This window comes from Gopherus flavomarginatus, chromosome 5 (genome assembly GCF_025201925.1).
Source record: "Gopherus flavomarginatus isolate rGopFla2 chromosome 5, rGopFla2.mat.asm, whole genome shotgun sequence".
Lineage (NCBI taxonomy): Eukaryota > Metazoa > Chordata > Testudines > Testudinidae > Gopherus > Gopherus flavomarginatus.
Genome location: NC_066621.1, coordinates 96340145 through 96362944, shown reverse-complemented (window position 1 = coordinate 96362944; position 22800 = coordinate 96340145). Strand labels below are relative to the sequence as shown.

General features: G+C 43.7%; 1 protein-coding gene across 2 annotated transcripts in view; it reads right to left on the bottom strand.

Moving 5' to 3' along the window:
• Nucleotides 1-16122: 16122 nt before the first annotated feature.
• Nucleotides 16123-22800, bottom strand: part of LOC127051944 (cytosolic phospholipase A2 zeta-like) — a 40460-nt gene continuing 33782 nt past the window's right edge. Inside the window, exons 16-21 of one of the 2 annotated variants that reach the window (XR_007774647.1) lie at nucleotides 22653-22760; nucleotides 21295-21489; nucleotides 20719-20885; nucleotides 19259-19445; nucleotides 17560-18061; nucleotides 16123-16847 (exon numbers count right to left, since the gene is read on the bottom strand). Coding sequence is in view for 1 of the 2 variants with exons in the window: in XM_050954955.1 (XP_050810912.1) it covers nucleotides 17841-18061; nucleotides 19259-19445; nucleotides 20719-20885; nucleotides 21295-21489; nucleotides 22653-22760 (878 nt within the window). In the remaining variant the exon portion in view is untranslated. Of the gene's footprint in view, nucleotides 16848-17558; nucleotides 18062-19258; nucleotides 19446-20718; nucleotides 20886-21294; nucleotides 21490-22652; nucleotides 22761-22800 lie in introns of those variants that run through there. The other variant, XM_050954955.1, reaches the window with a different exon arrangement.

The following is a 22800-nucleotide window of genomic DNA, read 5'->3' as shown; positions in this document are numbered from 1 at the left end:
GAGAGACTGGATCCAGGCACCTCCCAAGCCTGAGATAAATGTAACAGAGAATGAACAGTGTTTAAAACCACTGGGCTGCTCTGAATTCACTAGCTGGTTCTGTTCGCTCCTCCATGCAGCTGTTACTCTAATATCCTTTCCTTGAAAGCACGCACACAGTGCTGCTCCGATATTTCTTTAATGATATTTCAAACCCTCCTTTTAAAACTAATTATCTGAGGCAGTGACTGCAGACATTTTGAAGAAGTCAGAGCACAGGAACTTCCTTTGTATATTCCTAAATGGCTAATGCCCATTTTAAAAAAATCCCTGAACATTTCGCTGAGTGCTTCACTGCATGTTTCTTAGTCTCTTAGCACTAAAGAAACAGTTACATCAAATGTCCACAAAGTTCCCTAGTCCAGAGGAGCAGGTATTGAATTAACGAACCTCAAACATCCAGCCAGATGTAACAGGAGCCAAGATATCGATGCCTGCCATATAACCCCAACCAATAGCATATGTCAGGGGCCAACTAACAGTCTCTTCTAGCACTCCTGGGTATCTGACCATTATTACACCAGAAGCCTAATTCCTTAATACAGTGTGCCATACAACTTCATACTCTCTCTTCAAAAGCCTCCAGACTTTTTTTTCTCTTAGTTTTCAGTTGCTTACATTCATTCCCCCACTCTTGCTCTTTAGACTGTCTTGTGAGGACAAATACAATAAAGACTGGGAAGTGCTCAGATACAAGAGCAATAGACAAGAGATACAAAGTTAAGAAATGTAAAGAAGGAACTCACAAGGTGTGAGTATCTGCTCATCCCATGATCTTTTACTGTTGGATCACCTATCTTCCCTCCACCCCTTCTCCACCCTTTGTTTCCGAGTTCATCCCATGGGATAGGAGCCACATCTTGTCTCTCTATGAAGCACCCCACACATTCTTCTACAGAAATAATAAGCAATAGGTAAGAATGGGAAGGGCATTAACTTTAGCTATGAATTTCCTGATGTGAGTGTTATTGTCATCACAATGTTATTGACATATATTTGTACATTAATTTCCTCATTCTTTTTCCATGCTTCAAAAATAAATCAATTCATGGACGTTACAATAATGTATTTTGCCTGAGACACTGCAAATAATCTAAAAAGACATTCTCCTCCCCCATATGCAAACAGAGCTTTGCTGGTGTATAAAAACACTCACTCTAGAGATCCAGTATTTAAAGGCTGTTTACACAGCAGGCCATAAAGTCTTCAAAAAAGATGAATATGTTTTACAACACACTCATTTTGAAAATGCATATGAAAGTAATGGAAGTGCCTGTCCTGCAAAAAGAATCCCCAAAAGACCCTGAAATTGAACTCACAGAACAAATACAAAGTCCTATTGGAAATCTATGAAAAAGTATCTTTGTAGTTATTTAAGCCACAGCTTTCAGCTTTAACAGACTAGGGTCCCTTGAAAATCTTCAGCTGGTTTCTACTAGGCAATTGGTGACTGCTGATTTACACTAATCATAATCATCTCATTATTACCTTGTGCTCCCCCATCTGTAGCATCCACCCACTGACATCTTGTCATATACTTAAAGCCTAAGCTCTTTGGGGCTGTCATAAACAGATAGTAGGGTTTAATAGAACAGAAGTACTTCATATCTCTTTTGCCTGGAAAGGGTTAACAAGATCAGTGAGCCTGGCTGTCACCTGACCAGAGGACCAATCAGGGGACAGGATACTTTCAAATCTTGAGGGAGGGAAGTTTTTGTGGGTGCTGTTAGTGTTTGGTGGTTGTTCTCTCTGGATTCTGAGAGTAACCAGACGTGCAACCAGGTTTCTCTCCAATCTCTCTGATATAGGTTCTTATAGATTCAAAATAGCAAGTACTAGGTAGATAAGATGAGTTAGGCTTATGTTTGTTTTCTTTATTTGCAAATGTGTATTTGGCTGGGAGGAGTTCAAATTTGTATTTTGCTGAAAGGATTTTAATTTGTACTTGTATACTTAGGCTGGGAGGGTATTCCCAGGGTCTATAGCTAAAAGACCCTGTAACATAATCCATCTTAAATTTACAAATTAAATTTTTACTGTTTTTACCTCTTTAATTAAAATCTTTTCTTGTTTAAGAACCTGATTGTTTTTTTATTCTGGTGAGACCCCAGGGGACTGGGTCTGGAGTCACCAGGGAATTGGTGGGAAGAAAGGAGGGAAGGGGGAGAGAGAGGTTATTTTCTCTCTGTGTTAGTGTCATGGTATAATTCCCCACTCTGAAACTTAGCGTCCAAGAGATAGGGTACCAGCATGAATTCCTCTAAGCTCAATTACCAGCTTAGAACCTGTAGCGCTGCCACCAACCAGGAATTACAGTACCTGGTACACTCTGGTCCCCCCAAAACCTTGCCCGGGGACCCCCAAGACCCAGACTCTCTGGATCTTAACACAAGGAAATTAAACCCTTTCCCTCACCGTTGCCTCTCCCAGGCTTCCTCTCCCTGGTTACCCTGGAAGATCACTGTGATTCAAACTCCTTGAATCTTAAAACAGAGAGGAAAATCCACCTTCCCCCTCCTTCTCTCTCCCCCTCCCAGACTCTCCCTGAGAGAGAAAGTAATCCTAACACAGAGAGAAAATTAACCTCTCTCTCCCCCTTCCCTCCTTTCTCCCCACCAATTCCCTGGTAGATCCAGACCCAGTCCCCTGGGGTCTCACCAGAATAAAAAACAATCAGGTTCTTAAACAAGAAAAACTTTTAATTAAAGAAAGAAAAAACAGTAAAAATTATCTTTGTAAATTTTAAAAAATGGAACAGGTACAGGGTCTTTCAGCTATAGACACTGGAAATACCCTCCCAGCCTAAGTATACAAGTACAAATTAAAATCTTTTCAGCAAAATACCAATCTGAACTCCTTTCAGCCAAATACACATTTGAACTTCTTCCAACCAAATATACATTTGCAAATAAAGAAAACAACCATAAGCCTAACTCGCATTATCTACCTAGTACTCACTATTCTGAATCTGTAAGAGCCTGTATCGGAGAGATTGGAGAGAAACCTGGTTGCACATCTGGTCCCTCTGAGCCCCCAGAGTGAACAACAACCAAAAACTAACAGCACAGCACAAAACTTCCCTCCCTCAAGATTTGAAAGTATCTTGTCCTCTGATTGGTCCTCTGGTCAGGTGACAGCCAGGCTCACTGTTCTTGTTAACCCTTTCCAGGCAAAAGAGATATGAAGTACTTCTGTTCCATTAACTCTTAACTATCCGTTTATGACAGTTAGAATTACTTTCTCTCTCAGGGAGAGTCTGGGAGGGGGAAAGAGAAGGAGGGGGGAAGATGGATTTTCCTCTCTGTTTCAAGATTCAAGGAGTTTGAATCACAGTGATCTTCCAGGGTAACCCAGGGAGGGGAAGCCTGGGAGAGCAATGGTGAGGGAAAGGATTTACTTTCCCTGTGTTAAGATCCAGAGAGTCTGGGTCTTGGAGGTCCCGGGCAAGGTTTGGGGGGGACCAGAGTGTACCAGGTACTGGAATTCCTGGTTGATGGCAGCGCTACAAGTACTAAGCTGGTAATTGAGGAATTCATGCTGGTACCCCATCTTTTGGATGCTAAGGTTCAGAGTGGGGAATTATACCATGACAGGGGCAGAGACCTCTTTTTGATACAATGCCTAAGAAAATGGGGTCCCAATCCCTGAAAGGGACCTCCTTATTTGAATTGTGATGGCACCTACAGGTATAACAGTGGCTCTACCTAGTTAACTAGATTCTGAAACACTACATTGCATTTTTTTGGGCCGCTAGTACCTGGGGTTCCTGTTCCTCTAACTGAAGCCAGAGACCACTTGATAGATTCTAATGGTGCCTACTGGAATTTCCACTAGAGATTAGATTCTAATTGTCTGAGGTCAAACGTGACATCACCAGTTACATGCAGGCAAAACTGCAGTGTGAATGACAGTCAGCACATTCATCAACAGCTGAGTGTCCAGGAGGAGTTTGAATATGATCATTCAGACTGAATCCCCAAATTGTTATAAGTTAGATGCAATTGCCCACGCAGACTCATTAAATTATTTCAAGCACAATGAATGGGTATTTAGGATTTTTCTTCCAAACTGTGTTAGCCATAAAGTTTTTGGGTTGCACATTAAAAAAGGAAAACAAAAGTATGAGAAGTGGGCCTTATTGCTTCTGGAATAAGGATGCTTTCGAAGATAAGGCCTGGGGTAGGCAGTCTAGAGACCTGGATTCCATTCCCAGCTCTGCCGGAGACTCACTGTGTAACTTCAGGCAAGTCAGTTAATAAATTATTAGTATCATGTCTTTTGTGATGCAGCAGTGGTCATAGGTCAGGGCCTCATTATGCTAGGTGCTGTACATACAACATGATAAAAAGACAGGCCCTGTCCTCAAAACTCATAACAGAAACCTATGATGAGGCAACCTGACAAGGATTACAGCAGACACAGTAACAGTCAAAGTATCACGTTTGGTACAACAGAGGTGTGATATGCAGGATCAAGTGCCCTCCCAGATTGGCCTGCCAGAGGCAGGGAGATAGAGAGGGGCTCTGTCCTTCTCTCCCTGTGCCTCCCTGCTGACATGTTCGCCACTCTCCCTGGCAGCCAGATGGGGAGAGGGACAGAGCTGCTTCTTCCTGAGAGCGCCTGACTGGGAGGCAGTAGTGGCCCATTCCCTGTCCGGGCTTGGCTGCCAGAGACAAGGGCAGAGCAGCATGCTGGAAGGAGACAGGGGGCTCCGGATCGCTCAGTCCCTGTCCTCAGCAGCAGAGCCTGGGCGGGGGGTGGCCCACTACCACCCCAGCTGCTGGAGACAGGGGCCAAATGAGCCAGAAACATGTTGGGCGGAAAGAGGCAGCTCCAGTCATCTGTGTGATACAATAAGCTGCATTCACAGTTAAACCATCAGTAAAATGAGAACAGTAATACCTATTTACTTCTTAGGTGTGTTTTGAGGAAAAATTTATTTATGATTATAAAGGACTTTGAGATCACTGTACTGAAAATGCTAGAAAAGGGGCAGGATACTGGTTTTGTTCCCCATTGTTTCCCACTGCTCTAAGCAGACCTTGTGTACAACTTTTGATACTTTAAGAACTGATCTTTACACTAGGACTAAAACCACCTTATAGTAAATTCTGCAAGCATCGCAGACTCATAAGGGAGAATACTGCATGGCACATGGGGTTGATACACTTGCCCTACACATTTTATACCTGCTGATCATAAGTAAAAGGTTCATGTGGTTTCCATGTAGTGCCCATTTGTACATAGGATAAAACCATCATGGTTCAGCACTCTTTCATCTACACAAGCAAGTGTTGCAGGTTAGATGTGAAGAGGAGCCTTTTTCTTTCATCATAACATATCACCGCCTCCCAAATTCAAAAGGACATGTTCCAAAGCAACACCCTTGCAACAAATTGTAATTTGCTATTATTTAAAGAAGGAAGCTATATCTGTCAGTGAGGCATTGATGGATTACAAGAGAGAAGTTTTTCCACACAAATCTAGCAAGAGAATGTAGGATAATGCTTGGGAAAACTGAGTTTGTAAATCTGCATCTACTAAAGGGGGGGAAAATGGACTCAAATCAGAATACCAGGCAGGAATCCCCCAATTATGGACTAACTTCCAGAGCTGAATTTTGTAACTGAGGCTCAGCACTACCAACTACAGCAGCACAGGTCAAGTTTTGTCACCAGAGATCATTTAAGCACAGACAAGTGTTTTAGCTCTCCTTGAACCAGGAATTGCGATATCAAAATGAATGCTAAATTGTTTCTTTTTGCTGGGAATAATGCAAAAGTTTACTTCACGGAGCATCAAGGGGCCTAGAAGAGAGACTGGAACTTGGAGTGGGGGTGGGAGAGATTGAGGTCAGATGAGGAATCTACAAGTGAGACCAGAACAAGGAGAGTGGGGCTGGAAGATGGATTAGATGAGAAGCCTACGGAGGGAGGAGGCAGTTGGCTGGACAAGGAACCCAGAGGGGGAATCTGGGATGAAGAGAAGACTGGGACTCCAATAGGGAGCCCTGAAGAGGATATTGGGACTGGCTGGTCAAGGGAGACTGGCATGAGGGACTTGGGGCGGGAGACTGGGACCATCTATGTGAGGAGATTGGGATGAGCTAACACTGGGCATGGAAAGTGACAGACATTGGTTGGAATGGATGGGGCAGAAGGTCTACGACCATTAGATACACTACCCACGGAACTTGGACTGGAACACAAAATTCCTGACTGTTAACATTCCTCTGCTGTCAGCAAGCATCTGTGAAACCAACTGGCAAAGTGTGTGTCTCATCCCCCTCTAATGCTGGTCTACACGCAGAGGATGACAATCCACTATTGCTGTCAGTTACTTGGTTTGCTCAGTGGCAGAGAGCTGTGCAGCGGATGTGAAGGTTTCAGCTCTGCTGATGACCCATGCTGAGGACAAGCTGCACATTTTGCATTTTGATTCGTTTTAAAAACCTAGGAAATTACACACAAAAATCTACACTGAAATAACATTCCAATTGCAAAGCCAATCACTCAGAAGTTAGAAAATGTCCAGAATGTCCAGACTGTGCTACCTTAATTCACACCCCTTGTGCATATGCATTATGCACATTCTTTAACTACATGATCACATACTATTTTTTTCTACAGACGTTTGCCTCATTCATTGCATAGGCTGGATAGTGCTCTGGAGATAAATCAAGTTTGTACAATAAAGCAGTGGTTCTCAACCAGGGGTCCAGGGCCCACTGTGGGGGATGTGAGCAGGTTTTAGGGGGTCTGCCAAGCAGGGCCAGCATTAGACTTGCTGGGGCCCATGGCAGAAAGCCGAAACTCCACGTCCTGGAGCTGAAGCCAAAACCTGAGCAACTTAGCTTCACAGGTCTCTCTGTGGTGTGAGCCTCAGGCAATTGCCCTGCTTGCTAACCCCTAATGCTGGCCCTGGCTTTTATATGCAGAAAAACAGTTGTTGTGGCACAGGCAGACTGTGAAATTTTTATAACATATTGAGGGAGGGCACCTCCAAAAGAAAAAGGCTGAGAACCCCTGCAATAAAGGATGCTATTTCCCGGAGAACCCCTGCCTCAATTGTTGCAGAAGTAGGACCATGTATATTATTTGCTGATCTGAGACAGGCAGGTTTAAGGCCATCCAAAACTAAAGGCTTGCCCCCTTAGCTAAGGGGGAGGAACCTCTAAGCCCAGGCCACAAGTGAAAACGTGGGACAACAAATGAAAAAACAGGAACAGGAGTGAGGTCAAAGTTGAAAATCAGAGGACCTTGGACAGCACTCACTGCCCAACTCTGGCAGGAAACTTGATTGAACCAAGGAATTAAAATAGACCCCACACTCACAGAGGATCTCTACTTCATGCTTCCTACTCCTGGTGTGATGGACCACCATCTTAGCCAGTGTCAGGAAGAGGTTAACAAGGAGGTCCCACGATTTGTGAGGCCACGGATTGAAGGTGCATCAATCAGGAGTTGCAGGGAAAAGTGCAGCTAGAACCTCAGTAAGAGGTTCTGGAGGAGTCAGAAGAGGGGCTTCAACCTGACACATCCTACATATATGTATGCTAGCATCTCCCTCTTGCCACAAAAGGGACAGGTGTCAGGGGACTTTGTGAACTGTACCAAGTACATGCCCGTGGCTATGGCCACATGGAGGAACTGCCAACTAATATCTCCAGTGGGCCCTGGGACCAGAGCAGAGTACAGACTGGCCCACCAGAGTCCCTCACCTTCCTCAGACAGCAGCAGGTTCCCCACATGATGTCAGGATGGGACACAAGTGTTAGCATATAAGCCTGTTTGTTAGCCTGGGATAGAATTTTGGGTTTGACTTTTTGATACTCATATCTTATACTAATGTGTGTGAACAAAGGGATTCTTACAAAAAACAAAGACAGATACTATAAATGTTGCTTTTGCCTAAACCAGATGGGTTTTTTAATATAATGGAAATAGATAAGAACAGTTAAAGTGTTACTGGACATGCTGGGAATGTAATATATGAGCACACACTTAAAGATTGCCTCAACTCTTTATCTCCAGGCAAGGCCAAGTAACCAGTTAGGAGGGAAAGGGAAGGTTGGTGGGGGAGGCATAAGAAACACTAAAAGTCGAAGAAAGGCCTGGCCTTGGCCAGAGCACAGCCTCACTCCTTACCCCTCCCATGGGTACAAAAGGGATGGGATGAAGACCCCAACTCATGACCCTTCCAAATGGAACATGACCATAAGTTGTAAAGCGTGTGACTAGGGGCGTGCACTGAAGGTATATTTGGGCCTGATAAGGAGGAGGTGGGGGTAAATCGGTAATGGGGAATTGGGAATGGGGAAGGAGGACATGGAATAAAGGCTCTGTGGCATCAGAGCTGGGAACAGAACACTGGGGAACAGATTCTGCCCATCTGTAGAGCTATGGATGTGTTTGCTTGGAAGTAACCTCAATAAACATTGAATTGCCTGCACTTCAGACTTCTGGTCTTGTGCTTTCTGTCTGCATGACAAGAACCAGGGGAGAGGTTGAAGAGAAAGCCCTCTAACAACAAGGGCAAGGAAGGGGATGGTATGAAACAAGATCACATACAGATGTTCTCTGGGCACAGTTCAGCAGCAGACCGGCTGGATGTTGGGCAGCTAGCACAGGTGGCCTGTTGAGGGTGGCCAGAGAGGCTGGCAGGACAGGGGCCCAATGGTGAGTTCTAGAGGGGTGCGCAGGGAGCAGCCACCCAGAGGACCTGCTCAAAGAAAGCAAGAGAAGCAGGAAGCAAGGCTGCCCTCACCTCCTGGGGACAGGGGATATGCAAGGTGGGCATACCTATGCGATGACCAAGAGCCGCAGGGTCCACCCAGTCCCTCAGTTCAATGCTGGCTTAGATCATTGGATTCTATTTTTGCTTCAGTCACAGAATTTTGATGCTGGGCAAATCACTTCAACCATACTATACACAGATGGTCACAAATTGTGATTCTCCTCTCCTGAATGCCTGACTGGAAACCCTGGGGTCTGATTTGCAGAAGTGCTGAACACTCACAGCTGCAACTGTAGTCAATGAGGGCTGTGGATTGAACATATATAGTGCTAAGTGCTCTAAAAGACCAGGTCCCTAGGCATCTCAGATGAGGCACCCAATCTAGTGGACTCTTTTGACTTTAAACTCTGTGCCTCAGCTCCCCACCTGTAAAATGAGGATAACAATAGCCTTCGCCTGGCAGAGGTGTTGTGAAGATAAATCAAATAATGTTTGTGAAGCACTCTGATACTGCAGTGACGACCACCATAAAAAAAGCCATGAGGAAATTGATTCTGTCTTCAGAACAGGGTTTGAACACTGTGCAGTAAATAAGATCTGATGTCATCCATTGAATAATGAGAAAAGAAAATATTGAATAGCAGCTCATTAAATGAGCACCATCCATCCAGTGCACTGAATGAGGCAGGGACCATGTGAGAAAAAAATAGAATGAGATCATGTCACTAATGACTATTATAATGCACACCTAGAAGGGGGCCACTTTAAGATTTCATGGGCAACCTTCATTCAGTCATTTCTTAACTTTTGAGTGCTTGTCTTTACAATCTTAGTGTTCCTTTAACTTATTCTTGTATATGTGTAATACATATACACACACACAAATAGTCTGCAACAGTTAATCAAAAAAATAAATACAACATATTAAAACAGTTGTTGTTGCTGTGGGTTTGATGAAACAAACACACAACAAAGGAGCCCATACCAACAGCTCTGCTCTAATTAGCAAGGGCCAGTGGTGACAGATTGAGGGCCCATCAGCAAATGAGTGCCCAAATAAAATGGCTTTCCATCTCCTGGTTCCTGCAGTCTGATTTCCTACCTTGGTCCCTAGCTCTACCAAACCTGTTTATCTTCCTTTGCTGTAAAGAAGGCCAGGGCATACAGACAGAAAGCGGTAGTGTTGCTAGCTCAAAGCCCTTCCCAGACGGTTAAAAAAAATAATTGGGATTTTCCTGTTTTGTACCTCTATATCACTTCCTATATGCATGAGTGAGAATATTAATATGGGGTGAAAGTTCAGCTACCTTATGAATGCCAACTAGTGCTTCTTTTTCTGAGGTCTTCTGTTTTCCTCGAGGAATGAACGATCATGCCATAAGCACATTAGCTGAATTAGTCTCCAAAATGAATGAGGGGAGATAGTTAACAATGCTGATATCCAAACTGTCACAATGAGATTCCACAGCAAGTTCTGCAGCTTTAGGATCATAGAGTAAACAGAGCTCTGCAGATGGTATTTACCAGGGTACAGATCTAGTACTACAATTTCTATTTCCTAAGGCAGCCTGAGTGCTGTTGGCATGCTGCCAGTATCTAACATTGAACAGCAGTGTTTTATAACATCCCTTCCTCAAATTCCTGGGAGCAATATAAGGAAAGGAAAATCAGGATCCTGATGCCCAAACTAGCTGTTTGTAATATACAGACACAGACATAAGATGACTGCAGTGTATTGGCCTCTACAGAATCATAGAAATGTAGAGCAGGAAGGGACTTCAAGAAGGTAAACCAAGACCATCCTTGACAGGTGTTTGTCCAACTTGTTTTTAAAAACCTCCAGTGATGTGGATTCCACAACCTCCCTTGGAAGCCTGTTCCAAAGTTGAACTACCCTTTTAGTTAGAAAGGTTTTCCTACTCTCTAACCTAAATCTCTCTTGCTGCAGATTAAACCCATTACTTCTTGCCTTACCTTCAGTGGGCATGGAAAACAATTGATCACCGTCCTCTTTACAATAGCCCATAACATATTTGAGACTTGTTGGGTCCCCCCTCAGTCTTCTTTTCTTAAGACTAAACAGGCCCAGTTTTTTAATCTTTCCTCCTCCGTCGGGTTTTCTAAACCTTGTATCATTTTTGTTGCTCTCCTCTGGACCCTTTCTAATCTGTCCTCATCTTTCCTAAAGTGTGGAGCCCAGAAGCAGACACTGTACTCCAGTGAAGCCTCACCAGTGCGGAGTATAGCAGGACAATTATCTCCACTATCTCCCATACAACACTTCTATTAATACACCCGAAAATGATATTAGCCTTTTTTGCAGCTGCATCACATTTTTGACTCACATTCAATTTGTGATCCACTATGACTCTCAGATCCTTTCCAGTAATACTATTGTCTAGCCAGTTATTCCCCATTTTGTAGCTATGCATTTGCTTTTTCCTTCCTAAGTGTAGTACTTTGCACTTGGCTCCATTGACTTCCATCATGTTGAATTCAGACCAATTCTCTAAATTGCCATGGTCCTGTTGACTCCTAATGCTGTTCCCTCCAAAGTGCTTGAAACCCCTTCCAGCTTGGTGTCATCTTCAAATTTTATAAGCACACTCTCCACTCGATTATTCAAGTCATTAATGCAAATATTGATTAGCAATGGACCCAGGACTGAACCCTGTGGAACCCCACTAGGTACACCCTCCCAGTTTGAGAACAAACCATTAAGTACTCTTTGCAGGGGCAGCTCTAGGCATTTTGCTGCCCCAAGCACAGCAGGCAGGCTGCCTTCAGCGGCTTGGCTGCGGGAGGTCCCCAGTCCCATGGATTCGGCAGCAGCCTGCGGGAGGTCCGCCGAAGCTGCGGGACCAGCGGACCCTCCGCAGGCATGCCACTGAAGGCAGCCTGCGTGCCGCCCTTGTGGCGACTGACAGAGCGCCCCCCGTGGCTTGCAGCCTCAAACACACGCTTGGCGAGCTGGTGCCTGGAGCTGCCCCTGACTCTTTGACAACACTCTTTCAACCAGTTTATACCCACCTTATAGTAATTTCATCTAAACCACATTCTCCTAGTTTATCTGACAAGGATGTCATTTGAGACTATGTCAAAAGCCTTACTAAAATCAAATAATCTTTTAGGGACAGTGAGAATCATCAAGAACAGCAGGTTTCCTATGGTTATGGAAGGTGTCATCGGGCGGCACTATTACAGTCTTTCAAGTTCTCTTACTTAGCGTGTGAGCAAATATTTGGTAATGGCTGTACAGTTAGTCTGAGTTATGCAAGGTTCCGGGTAGAGGGAGCTGTGTGAGCAGCAGTGTTTGCTCTCTGCTTTTATGTATAGTCAATTCTTCTAGCATAATGGCTCTCTGGGAACTGAGCTGGGATTCCTGAGAGAAGAGATTGCTTGCATGCTCTTTGACTCCACTCACCTGCCAGGACTGGGATGCTGGTATAAATAAAAGTTATATTTAGAACATACCCAGATGCTGCATCATGGATTTATCTTCCCCCTGAGACAACCTACAAAGATCCAGAATTGGGCACAGTACATCTGGCCCTTTAAAATCTCTCCTGCCCTGCAGGGTGAATTCTACTGAATAACCCAGTTCCAGAGTTGCTCTTCCTGCGGAACAGGAAGCTGTTTAAAGAGACAGGACAGCATACCAGTATATGTTGCAGAGTGTTCTGCAGCCCAAGGTCTGCAGAGAAGGATTTTTCTTTCTACAAAGATGTGATGGAGTCCTACATGAAGTGCTTACGTGCTAATTTACTGAACAACAGAAGCATAAGGACCCTTGCTTCAGACACGAAGTCCTGCTGCTCTGGAGTGGAGAGTGGGTGTGTGAAGTGTTTAGAAAGCCTGGGGAGACCTAGCTTTGAGGACGGTACTTGTTGCCTTCCCATTTATATCAATCTAGGTTTATCTATATCCTCCCTCACCATGGTACCTGAGCACCTGCTGGGAGAAAGGGAAAACTGCAAGAAACAGACACTGGTTTATTTAAGATTTGCAAAGGAAGAAAAAGGTCCAGTTTGGAGAGGGAAGTATCCTGCCTTCCCTAGGCCAAACATCACAAGACCTAACCTGGATGTAAGGCTCTCTCAAAGCCCAGTCAAGAATATGTATAAACTTATGTAGAAAACAATAATAAAAATAATCTTCTAAAGTAATTGATGATAAAAAACGTGATACACTTCCCAATCCTGCAAAGAAAACAGCCACTCTGCATCGGAAATAATGAAAAGAGGTAGCACTGAATTGGTGATTCTCATCATGCCTCAGCTGGAGAAAAGGACATAAGAGTTGAGGATGCAGCCTGGTAGGAAGGAAGTTTAACAGCTCAGAACTGCAGTTATTTAGTACCCTGAACTCTAAAAAGCAAGACCCCTGGAGTACAGATTGATTATATTTTTATAATTATATTATATTTGAGCAGTACTCCCTAGTGAATAGAGCACTGGACTGAGACTCAAGAGACCCAGGTTCAAGTCCTGGTTCTGCTACTGGCCTTCCCTATCTGTAAAATGGGGATATTGATACTGACCCTTCTTCCTAAAGGGCCTTGAGATCTACTGATGAAAAGTATTATCGTAAGAGCTAAGTTTTATTCTATTTACTGTTATTACTTACCTTTGACCAGAAGGCACTTAAGGATAGTTCTTTCTCCTCCAGTTTAAGTTGAACAAGCATCAATCAGTAAAGGAAAAAACCCTCCACTTCAGCCTTGTGGCCTAAGAAGCAGCATGTTAGCAAAAAAAATTTTGTTTAATTAAAAGGAAATACAGAAAATATCCTTTTCTTTATAGAAATTAAGTAGCAAAATGTTCTTGAAAAGTTACAACTACACTATGGTCTGCTTTGAATGGGGACATCAAACTTCTGTCATGACAGTTCAAATACACAATCAGTACATTCAGTTCAAAGTAAACACCATACATGTGAATAGTGGTTATTCCCCAAAAACTTTGATTTGATTAGATGTGCCCTGAAAGTCACATCTTAAAAATTCTCTGCAAAATGAGGTAATTCCACCCCACAATCAGGGCCAAATTAAACTTTTGTGGGCCTGGCACCAAACATATTTGTGGGCCCCCACTGAGGCAATGGAGCATGATGTGGGGAGGTCAGTTCCCAGACCGAGGGGCCAGACGGGCCTGGCATGACAGGAGCAGCCCCACTCTGCCCAGCCCAGTGCGAGGGCACTATTTACAAATCGCCAGTTGCCAGATGCACAGTGGCCCTGTGATGCCAGCACGCCCCTTCCCCTCAGGGGGCTGGCCCATGCCACACCACAGAGACCCACCCCACCCAACATCCTCCCCAACTCCCTATGACCAGCGCCCCCCCGACCTCCACCAGAAATGCTCAGAGCCCTGCACACCACCACCCCTGCCTACAGTCGCACCACAACTGTCCAGCACCCCCCACAGAACCCCTGCTCCCTATTGCCCCAACACACACATACACACACACACACACACACACACCTTCCCCACCCCCTCACAACCCAGCACACAACCCAGAGACCCACTCCCTCATGCTCTGCCTTTCTGGCTGCACTCACTAGCCCTGCTGGGAGGTGACTGCATCTGCTGGGCTGAGCTGGCAGTGCAGCCAGGGCTGGTCCCGGGGCCAGGAATTTCTCTGTCCCTTCAGGAATGGTGTGATCAGCCAGGCTAAGACCTGCCCCGGCCGGACTCCCTCTAGAGCCTGGAGGGGCCCAGCCAACCCCCCACACTGTCTGCCCCCCCAGGCAGAGACTGGCCAGGCTTCTGCACCAGTCCCAGGCAGCTCAGCTCTGGAGAGACAGGCAGAGCCCCACAGGCCTGGAGCGAGGTGCACTGGGATCCTGCCAGGGGGCAGAGAGGAGCAAGGGGGTGGGGCCAAGGGGTGTAGAGGAGCCCTTGGCCAGTTGCCAGGCAGGCCAAGATGAGCAAGTGGTGGGTCGGTGGAGGCGCAAGGTCTTGAGGTGCAGTGCAAGTGGAGTAGGCCGGGGCCCCTTCTGAGCATGGGCCCGGCTCCATGGAGCCACTGGCACCATTGTAAACCTGGCACTGCCCACAATATAACAGCAGCAGTTCACATTTATTTTATTTATTCACATTTACTAGTTGTACCTATCACATTATTCCTCTAACACACACACACACACACACACACACACACACAAAATAAAATTCTAAACAAGGCCTTGACCCAAATATCTTAAAACAAAATAGACCTCCCTAAATCTACCCATCTCTATAAAAATAGCCTCCCTTTCTCCGTCCCAGGAAAAGTCTGAGGAAAACAAACCGATGAGTTCTTGCAGCATCTGAAGATCACCAATTCCAGGCTCTGGTGAGCCAAGTTGCAGCAGCAGGAAGCAATTTCCAGAGTCAAAGATCCTTTCCTAAGAACTCCCAGTGCTTTCCCAATTACATTAGAGAGGAGTTAGAGCAATTGCTCTGGTATCACAAAGGGAGAGACTGTGTCTGAAGTTGCTAGGACCGAGCCATCTAGGTGTTTTATTGGTCAAAATCAACACTTGAAGTATTACATGCAGCAGATTTTACAAGGAACTCTGGTATAGACTGAGTTAGGCTGTGTAGAGGAATGTGCCCACTTTATCCATGCCTTGAGCAGAGGAGTGCCTGTCAACAAACCAGTATCTTTCTCCAGGACTCGGCACAGTTCCTGACTGGACTTCTACTAACAACTCACCTCTGGCAACCTGGCTTCAAATCCTAGATGGGTCACAATACAGAAGAAGTTTTGTGGCCTCAACCAATCTAGTCCCCAGTGTTCACTTGTCTACATCACCCACACTTCAGCATCCTCTTCTCTCCAGAGGCCCATAACTAAAAACATGCATCATCAGATCAGGATTGTTCACTTCACATAAGCATCCGTACCACACTGCACAGCAGGAACTTTGATGCATCTGTGACTGTGCTGAATATCAAGAGAGGAACTCCATTCCCCTCAAAACGTACACCTAGTTTGGTTTCTCAGTACCGAACATTTGGCAATGAACGACAACTATTGTCATCTCTTTGGGTTTTACAGACTGTAGTGGAGTACAAAAGAGGTTTGGGGAGTTTTGTGGGGGGTTTTGTTTAGGCGTGAGGGCAGTTGCACCATATCAAGTGTAAGATTTCAGTGTGAAATGTAGGGAATTTACTGTGCTTCTCCCACTCAAATGAAAGTGGCTTGCAGCTACTTTACCCTTCAGCATTCCTACTTTACTCCTGGGGGAATTCTGCACCAAAAAAATTAAAAATTCTGAAACAAAATTAAAAATTCTGTGCACAATATTTTAAAATTCTACATATTTTATTTGTCATGATAACACAGTATAATCACACCACTTTCAATTATTTTTGGTCATTTATTTCGAAATACCTGTCAGCAAGTATGTCTGTAACAATACAGACAACAAACAAAAGAGATTCAGAAAATGTTATTTTGAGAAATAGATTCCTTACTAGGGATATTAATACATAACTCTGAGTAATAATTCATTTGAACTACAATATATAACTGTTTTTCCTGCACCCCTCAGAAGCAGAGCAAAGGCTTGGGGTTGGGGCTAACGGAGAAGGTGAGGGAGAGGGAAGTTAATTGCTAGAAGGAACCTGAGTGTAAACTTGGTGGGTTGTTGGGTAGGGGTTAAAAAAGTATGGAATAGGTTTTTTGGGGAGGACAGGAAGAGATTGTTAGGGAGCTTCCCCCACGCAGACCCTGGCTGACCTGTATTCTCAGGCACATCTGCCCCTGTCCCCATGTGTCCTAGCACAACCTATCTACGTGTGTTTCTCCACCCCCACTCAGATGCCCACTCCCCTACATCACCATGTGGCCCTGCACCGCCTCCCAAATGTCTCTGAGCCCCCAACTCAGCCACCTCCCTGTCACTATGTAGCCCTGCATCCCCACCCCCTTTCCCCATGTAGCCCTGCACCTGCCTCCCCCCGTGACCCTGCACTCCCATTCACCCCGTGCCCCACTCTGTCCTCCTCCACTAGCCATTATGAGCCCCTGTCTGAGCCCCAGCAGCCCAAATTGTCTTTCTCCCCATAGCCCTGTCTCCTAGACTCATAGACTCATAGACTCATAGGTCAGAAAGGACCAATATGATCATCTAGTCTGACCTCCTGCACTAGGCAGGCCACAGAACCCTACCCATCCACTTTTATAACAACCCCTAACCCAGGACTGGGTTATTGAAATCCTCAAAATTGGTTTGAAGACCTCAAGCTGCAGAGAATCCACCAGCAAGCTACCCACGCCCCACGCTGCAGGGGAAGGCGAAAAACCTCCAGGGTCCCTGCCAATCCGCCCTGGAGGAAAATTCCTTCCCGACCCCAAATATGGCGATCAGCTAAACCCCGAGCATGTGGGCAAGGCTCACCAGCCAGCACCCAAGAAGGAATTCTCTGCAGTAACTCAGTTCCCATCCCATCCAACATCTCCCCGCAGACCACTGAGCAGGCTTATCTGACGATAATCCAAGATCAATTGTCCAAATTAAACTATCCTATCATAACATCCCCTCCATATACTTATCAAGCTTAGTCTTAAAGCCAGAAAAGTCTTTTGCCCCCACTACTTCCCTCGGAAGGCTGTTCCAGAACTTCACTCCCCTAATGGTTAGAAACCTTCGTCTAATTTCAAGTCTGAACTTCCTTATATCCAGTTTGTACCCATTCGTCCTCGTGCCTACATTAGTACTAAACTTAAATAATTCCTCTCCCTCCCTAACGTTAACCCCCCTGATATATTTATATAGAGCAAGCATATCCTGACCTGGCCCAACAGGTGCTGTGAAGAAGGCCCTGCAGGTGCTCTCTCTTCCCTAGCTGGCCAGGAGCTGCTGCTCTGTTCTATCGCCACAGTGCTCTCTGATGGGGAAAAGGCACAACTGCAGAAACTTTCCAGAAAAAGCTTTTTTCTGCATAAAAAATTTAAAATATGCATGGATTATTAATTATGCATGCACAGTGGCACAGAATTCCCTCAAGAGTACTACTTGAACCATATTCCTTTGGTGCACTGCAGTCCATCCATGTCCTATGCCAAGAAGGTTCTCATTGCCCATTGCCCTTCTTCAGCTTCCTCCTGCTCAGAGCCAAATTTAGGGCCTTTAGGAGTATGTCCTTGTTGTTCAGAACATTGTAGCAGTTCACTTCCACCAGCCTGTCAAAGTCATAGGGCTCAAAGGTGAAGTTTAGCGTGCGGTAAGGAGAGTCTTTTCCCTCAATGACAAAATCACCAAAGGATTTCTCATCTTCTGACTCACGTTCTATTCCTGCAACCAGAGAAAAATAAACTGTGAAAGTCTTACTAGAACCCTTTCATTGAATCACCAATGAAGGTCACAGATCAACTAAGCAGGTGTTAACTTCTGCTCACTCTCCTAGTCAGGAATTGCATGAGAAGAGATTTCAGCACCTCAGAGTAGGGTCACAATACTCTAGCTTTCAAACTTTGAGCCAAAGTACCATCTCCACTTCATACTAAGAGAAAAAAATTGTTTTGTTGCACTAAATCACAGTATTGCACACTACAGGATTAAGCTATAATTTTGAGGTGAGAAACACTAACCTCACTTCAAAGTAACAAAGTTAATTCTTCCTGGAAGGGGCTGCCCACATTAGGATAACAGGTGTGTTTTTAAAACATGTTTTTAACACCCTAATGTAGACAGGGCCACTTCGGCTTTAACACGTTACCATAATATAGAAAAAGGCCCCCACGCCTTCTGTTGTAACTAAACTTGATTTTAAAATGAGTAATGGGGTTCTATGAAAGGTGTTTCAGGTTCTCAGGTGGAGAAATGGCTGGGAATTCCTAAATTATAATCCTTGAGGCAATGCTAACTGATTGTATTTCAGACCTCTTTATAATGCAAATACAGTGACCATCACACCATCAGGATAAACCCCACAAATATTAGTTCACATCTACATCTACATCTAGCAATTATATCTGGCAGAACTACTTGGTAAGGAAGGGGTTGGTTCATAAAGGAGCAAATAATTGTCTATTTAGATTCCCTCACACTTTACATAGCTTTTGGGACAGTCCTGTTCCTCCCTTCACCAAAATGAAACACTTCTGTTGCTCTTTCTGCAAAAAAGTAATAGAGCTCAATAGGTTGCAGGGAACTAGGTAAGGGAAAGTTGTGATATTTTATGATTAGAGAAACAAGGTGGGTGAGGTAGTATCTCTTACTGATAATATTTTCTATCTTTTATTCTTCAGGGCAGGTCCGAGTCCCAAAGAAGAGCTCTGTGTAAGCTCAAAAGCTTGTCTCTCTCACCCACAGAAATGGGTCCAATAGAAGATATTACCTCACCCACGTTGTCTCTCTGATATCCTAGGACCAATATAGCTATAACTGCATACATTTTATGGTTAGGAAAGTTCAGCCAGTCTCACATTCTAGCTGGCTAATCATACCTGAATACCTTAATCTTAAGGATCTTGATGCACATTCCCTTACCCGGTGCTTTGTATTTCCGGAATGTATCATTCACCAGTGGGAAGTGAAGCACTATGGGAGCTTTAGGGTTTTCATCATCCACAAACATGTAACATTCTTTTGGCTTCTTCTCATCTTCCTCACTCAAGATGATTTGTGGAAAGGGGATTTCCTGTTCTTCACAGTATTTCTGAGTCAACTGTAAAACCTGTGGTCACAGAACAAAAGTCAAACGTTAGGTCCTGTTTTACCCAGAGAAAAACAGAAAAAGAGAGAATATTTTCCTTCTAACAATTATATTTATGGCACTACTATAAACTATTCAATTTTCATAATTAATTTATGTTATGTAGCAAATATTTTATAAAGTAGAGGCAGCATGTTCTAAATCACAAGTTTGGGAATTTTTCCATTGGCTTCCTCTCTGACCTAGAGCAAGTCATTTAACCTCTCTGCCTCGGTTTCCTCATCTGTAAAATGGAGATAAGTTACCTGACAGGGGTATTATGAAAAATCATTACATATTTTTAAAGTTCTGCAAATGTGTAGACGACTTCTTAAGTATTATTACATTTAGCAAGTTTTTAAAAAACACTTTCATAATATAACAGAAAAGTTAGTCTGTCACTATCATTTTACATAGCCAAACCTATAGTTAGACTTAGAAGGATTGGATTCAGATTTCTCACTTCATTAAAAACAAATAAAATGCTTTCATAATTAAAATTCAAAAATTACAGCGAAGAAAAGTTAACAGTATATCCTATGATGGGCTCGTAGACGAGTAATACACTGTGTTGCTGTCACCTTTTTCTGGCAATAAAATATGATGTTGACTAATATTAGGATTTTATTACTGAATCTGATGGAGCTCAGTTTCTGTAGACATATTTTGAACAGCAACTAGACTTGATGGTCCTAGGAAAAATATTAAAATCAATAAAAATAAAAATACTTGGAAATAAATTATGTCCCTTAAAATATACTACAAATTAAAATTGAATCATTTCAAGATTATATATATTGAATTTGACTAGCTGCATGTAATATTTTGTGAACATACATTTGTATACAGCACAAATAGCCTACTGTTAGCACAAAAAAAATCACTGCCACCTTCATCTTCCCACGTAACAGTGCATTCTACTAAATGGAATAAGAATGCAGAATGGTGTGCCACAAGTCTTATACTGTTAATGGAGATTCACCTTTAGGTAAAGTCTTAGGGGTCTATGCTTTTTAAGTAGAAAGACTGGCATTTTACCACCATTGTCACTGTGAAGTTCCATGTATGAAATTCATGTTGTGACATGAAGTTCACAGTGAATTGCCTGGTCTGACAACTGAAGTCTTGAGTGGCCTTAGAGTTATTACAATGTGTCCTACTTCAGGAGACTTTCTATTCAAACATCTTGAACTGATCCATGTTATCATGAAAAATGTATGTTTCCATGCTTCTTTCCTTGTCTAATGCTGCTCACCTCAAACGGAGCATCCCAAGAGTAGTTAAATGACAGGATGACATCTACATCTCTTTCTGGCTGGAGCACCACGGGAAAGGGAGAGTTGATCGAAAAACCACCATCCACCAGGTACAGGCTGTCTTCCATGGGAGTCAGCTGGTTGGGAAAAGCATCAAGGTGTGTACCTAGCAGACCCCACCGCCCCCAAAAAAAATCACCTTAGTTATCAAAAAGATGGGGGAAACTTTGGAAATGAGGAAATGAAACAACCACTGAGACCTTAAGGAGAAACTTCTAATACATGTTCTGTACTCCCACACCAAAATCAGACCTGCACTCTGGATATTCCAGAAGCAAAGTAGAAAACAGGTCTGTATCACCAGCTGGGTGATATTATTTCACAGCCAACAAGTTCTCCGATTGTATCAAATTTTCTGTTGCTGGTGTAAATTGGCAGCACTCCATTGACTTCAGTGGAGCTATTCCAAACTTATACTAGCAAAGAATTTGGCCCAAAATGCTAAAGTTATGCACTTTTTTTAAAATATTAACAGAATATTCAAAACACAGTCTGATTTATTTCAAAATGGCTACCTTTCCAGGCTACAAAATGCCTGTTGTTGACATAATTCCTGTGAAGGTACAAGCCTTGCATGAAGTTGAAGGTTTCCCCAGAGGTGACACGGGACTTGAAGAAATCCTGGAAAATTTGTAATAAGGGTCCCCCTGGTATAACCAGACGAGTCTTTAACCGAGTGGCTTCCCGAAAATGGAATCTTTGGCAATCATCTATAACACAAGCCATGACAAAGATCAGAATATATTTAAAAGCATGCTCATTGAAGCCTAGCATTTCAAGATACTAATCTTTTCACAAATGAAAGTTCAAACTATTGTCATATGACTGTTTTGCCCCCTACATATATGGGCACTGTAAAAACGTATTAGTCTGAGATCCAAATTAACTGAGTCTATACTGAAGTTTCGTCATTTAGGATGTCTTTCAAATCTTACTCATGAGTCATGTAGCCATTCCAAACTGATGTCAATGAAAACTTGGCATATGATCATGGATATGCTCTCATATGGGGACAACAGTCACTAGAAATACTGAACACTCACAACAATATTTCTTATGGCTACAAATGGGAAGTAGTGTAGTGAAACCTAACACTGTGGTATGACAAATGCAGTGTGAGAGAAAGGATGGTCTTTCTACCTGCCTATTGAAGGTATTTATAGACCTCTCTCCATCACCATAATACCTATGCACCTCACAGTCTTTAATGTATTTATCCTCACAGCACTGCTTTGAGATAGGGAAGTGCTATTATCCCCCCTGCACAGATGTAGAACTGAGGCCCAGAGTGACTTGCCCAATGTTACAGAGTAAGTCTGTGGCCAAGAAGGGAATTGAACTCAGGTCTCTCAAGTCCCCAGCTAACACTCTAACCACTGGATCTTCCTCATTCTCTTTGTAGTTTGGATACAGGACTGGGACTCAAGTCCCAGATCTACCATCAGCTTCCTATATGACCTTGGACAAGCCACTTAATCTCTCTGCACTTTTGTGCCACAGTTCCCTATCTGTAAAACAGGAGTAACAACACTTTCCTACTGCCCAGGAATGTCACAAAATATTGTAGTCAATGGAACCAGGTAAGGAGGTGGGGCACGAGAGAGAAGTTAATGGTGACCATTATTATTTAATCTACTGTGTAAATATAGGCCATATTGTTGAGAGAAACTACATGACAGAGGAAAGTGGAATGCAGCTTTAGAGAAACTGTGTTAACGATCCAGCCCAGCTGAGGCTTGTCTGTCCTTGGACATTCCACAGGACTTCTTAAATTCTGGAGTTATATTAATGTGATCGTTCTGAAAATAAGCCTCTAGGAAACCCAGTTTTTAAACAAAAACTGACTATTTTACGGGGTACTGAATGGCCTTACCTATGACTCTGATTACATCTTTCAAAGAATCTAGAAAGCTCAGTCCTGAACCAACCATCTTCAGAAAGACATCATCCAGACTTGCGGCAAAGGCACTGCCCCACATTCCTGTAGACAGAGGAACGAGTAGTGGAGACAGAAATAAAGA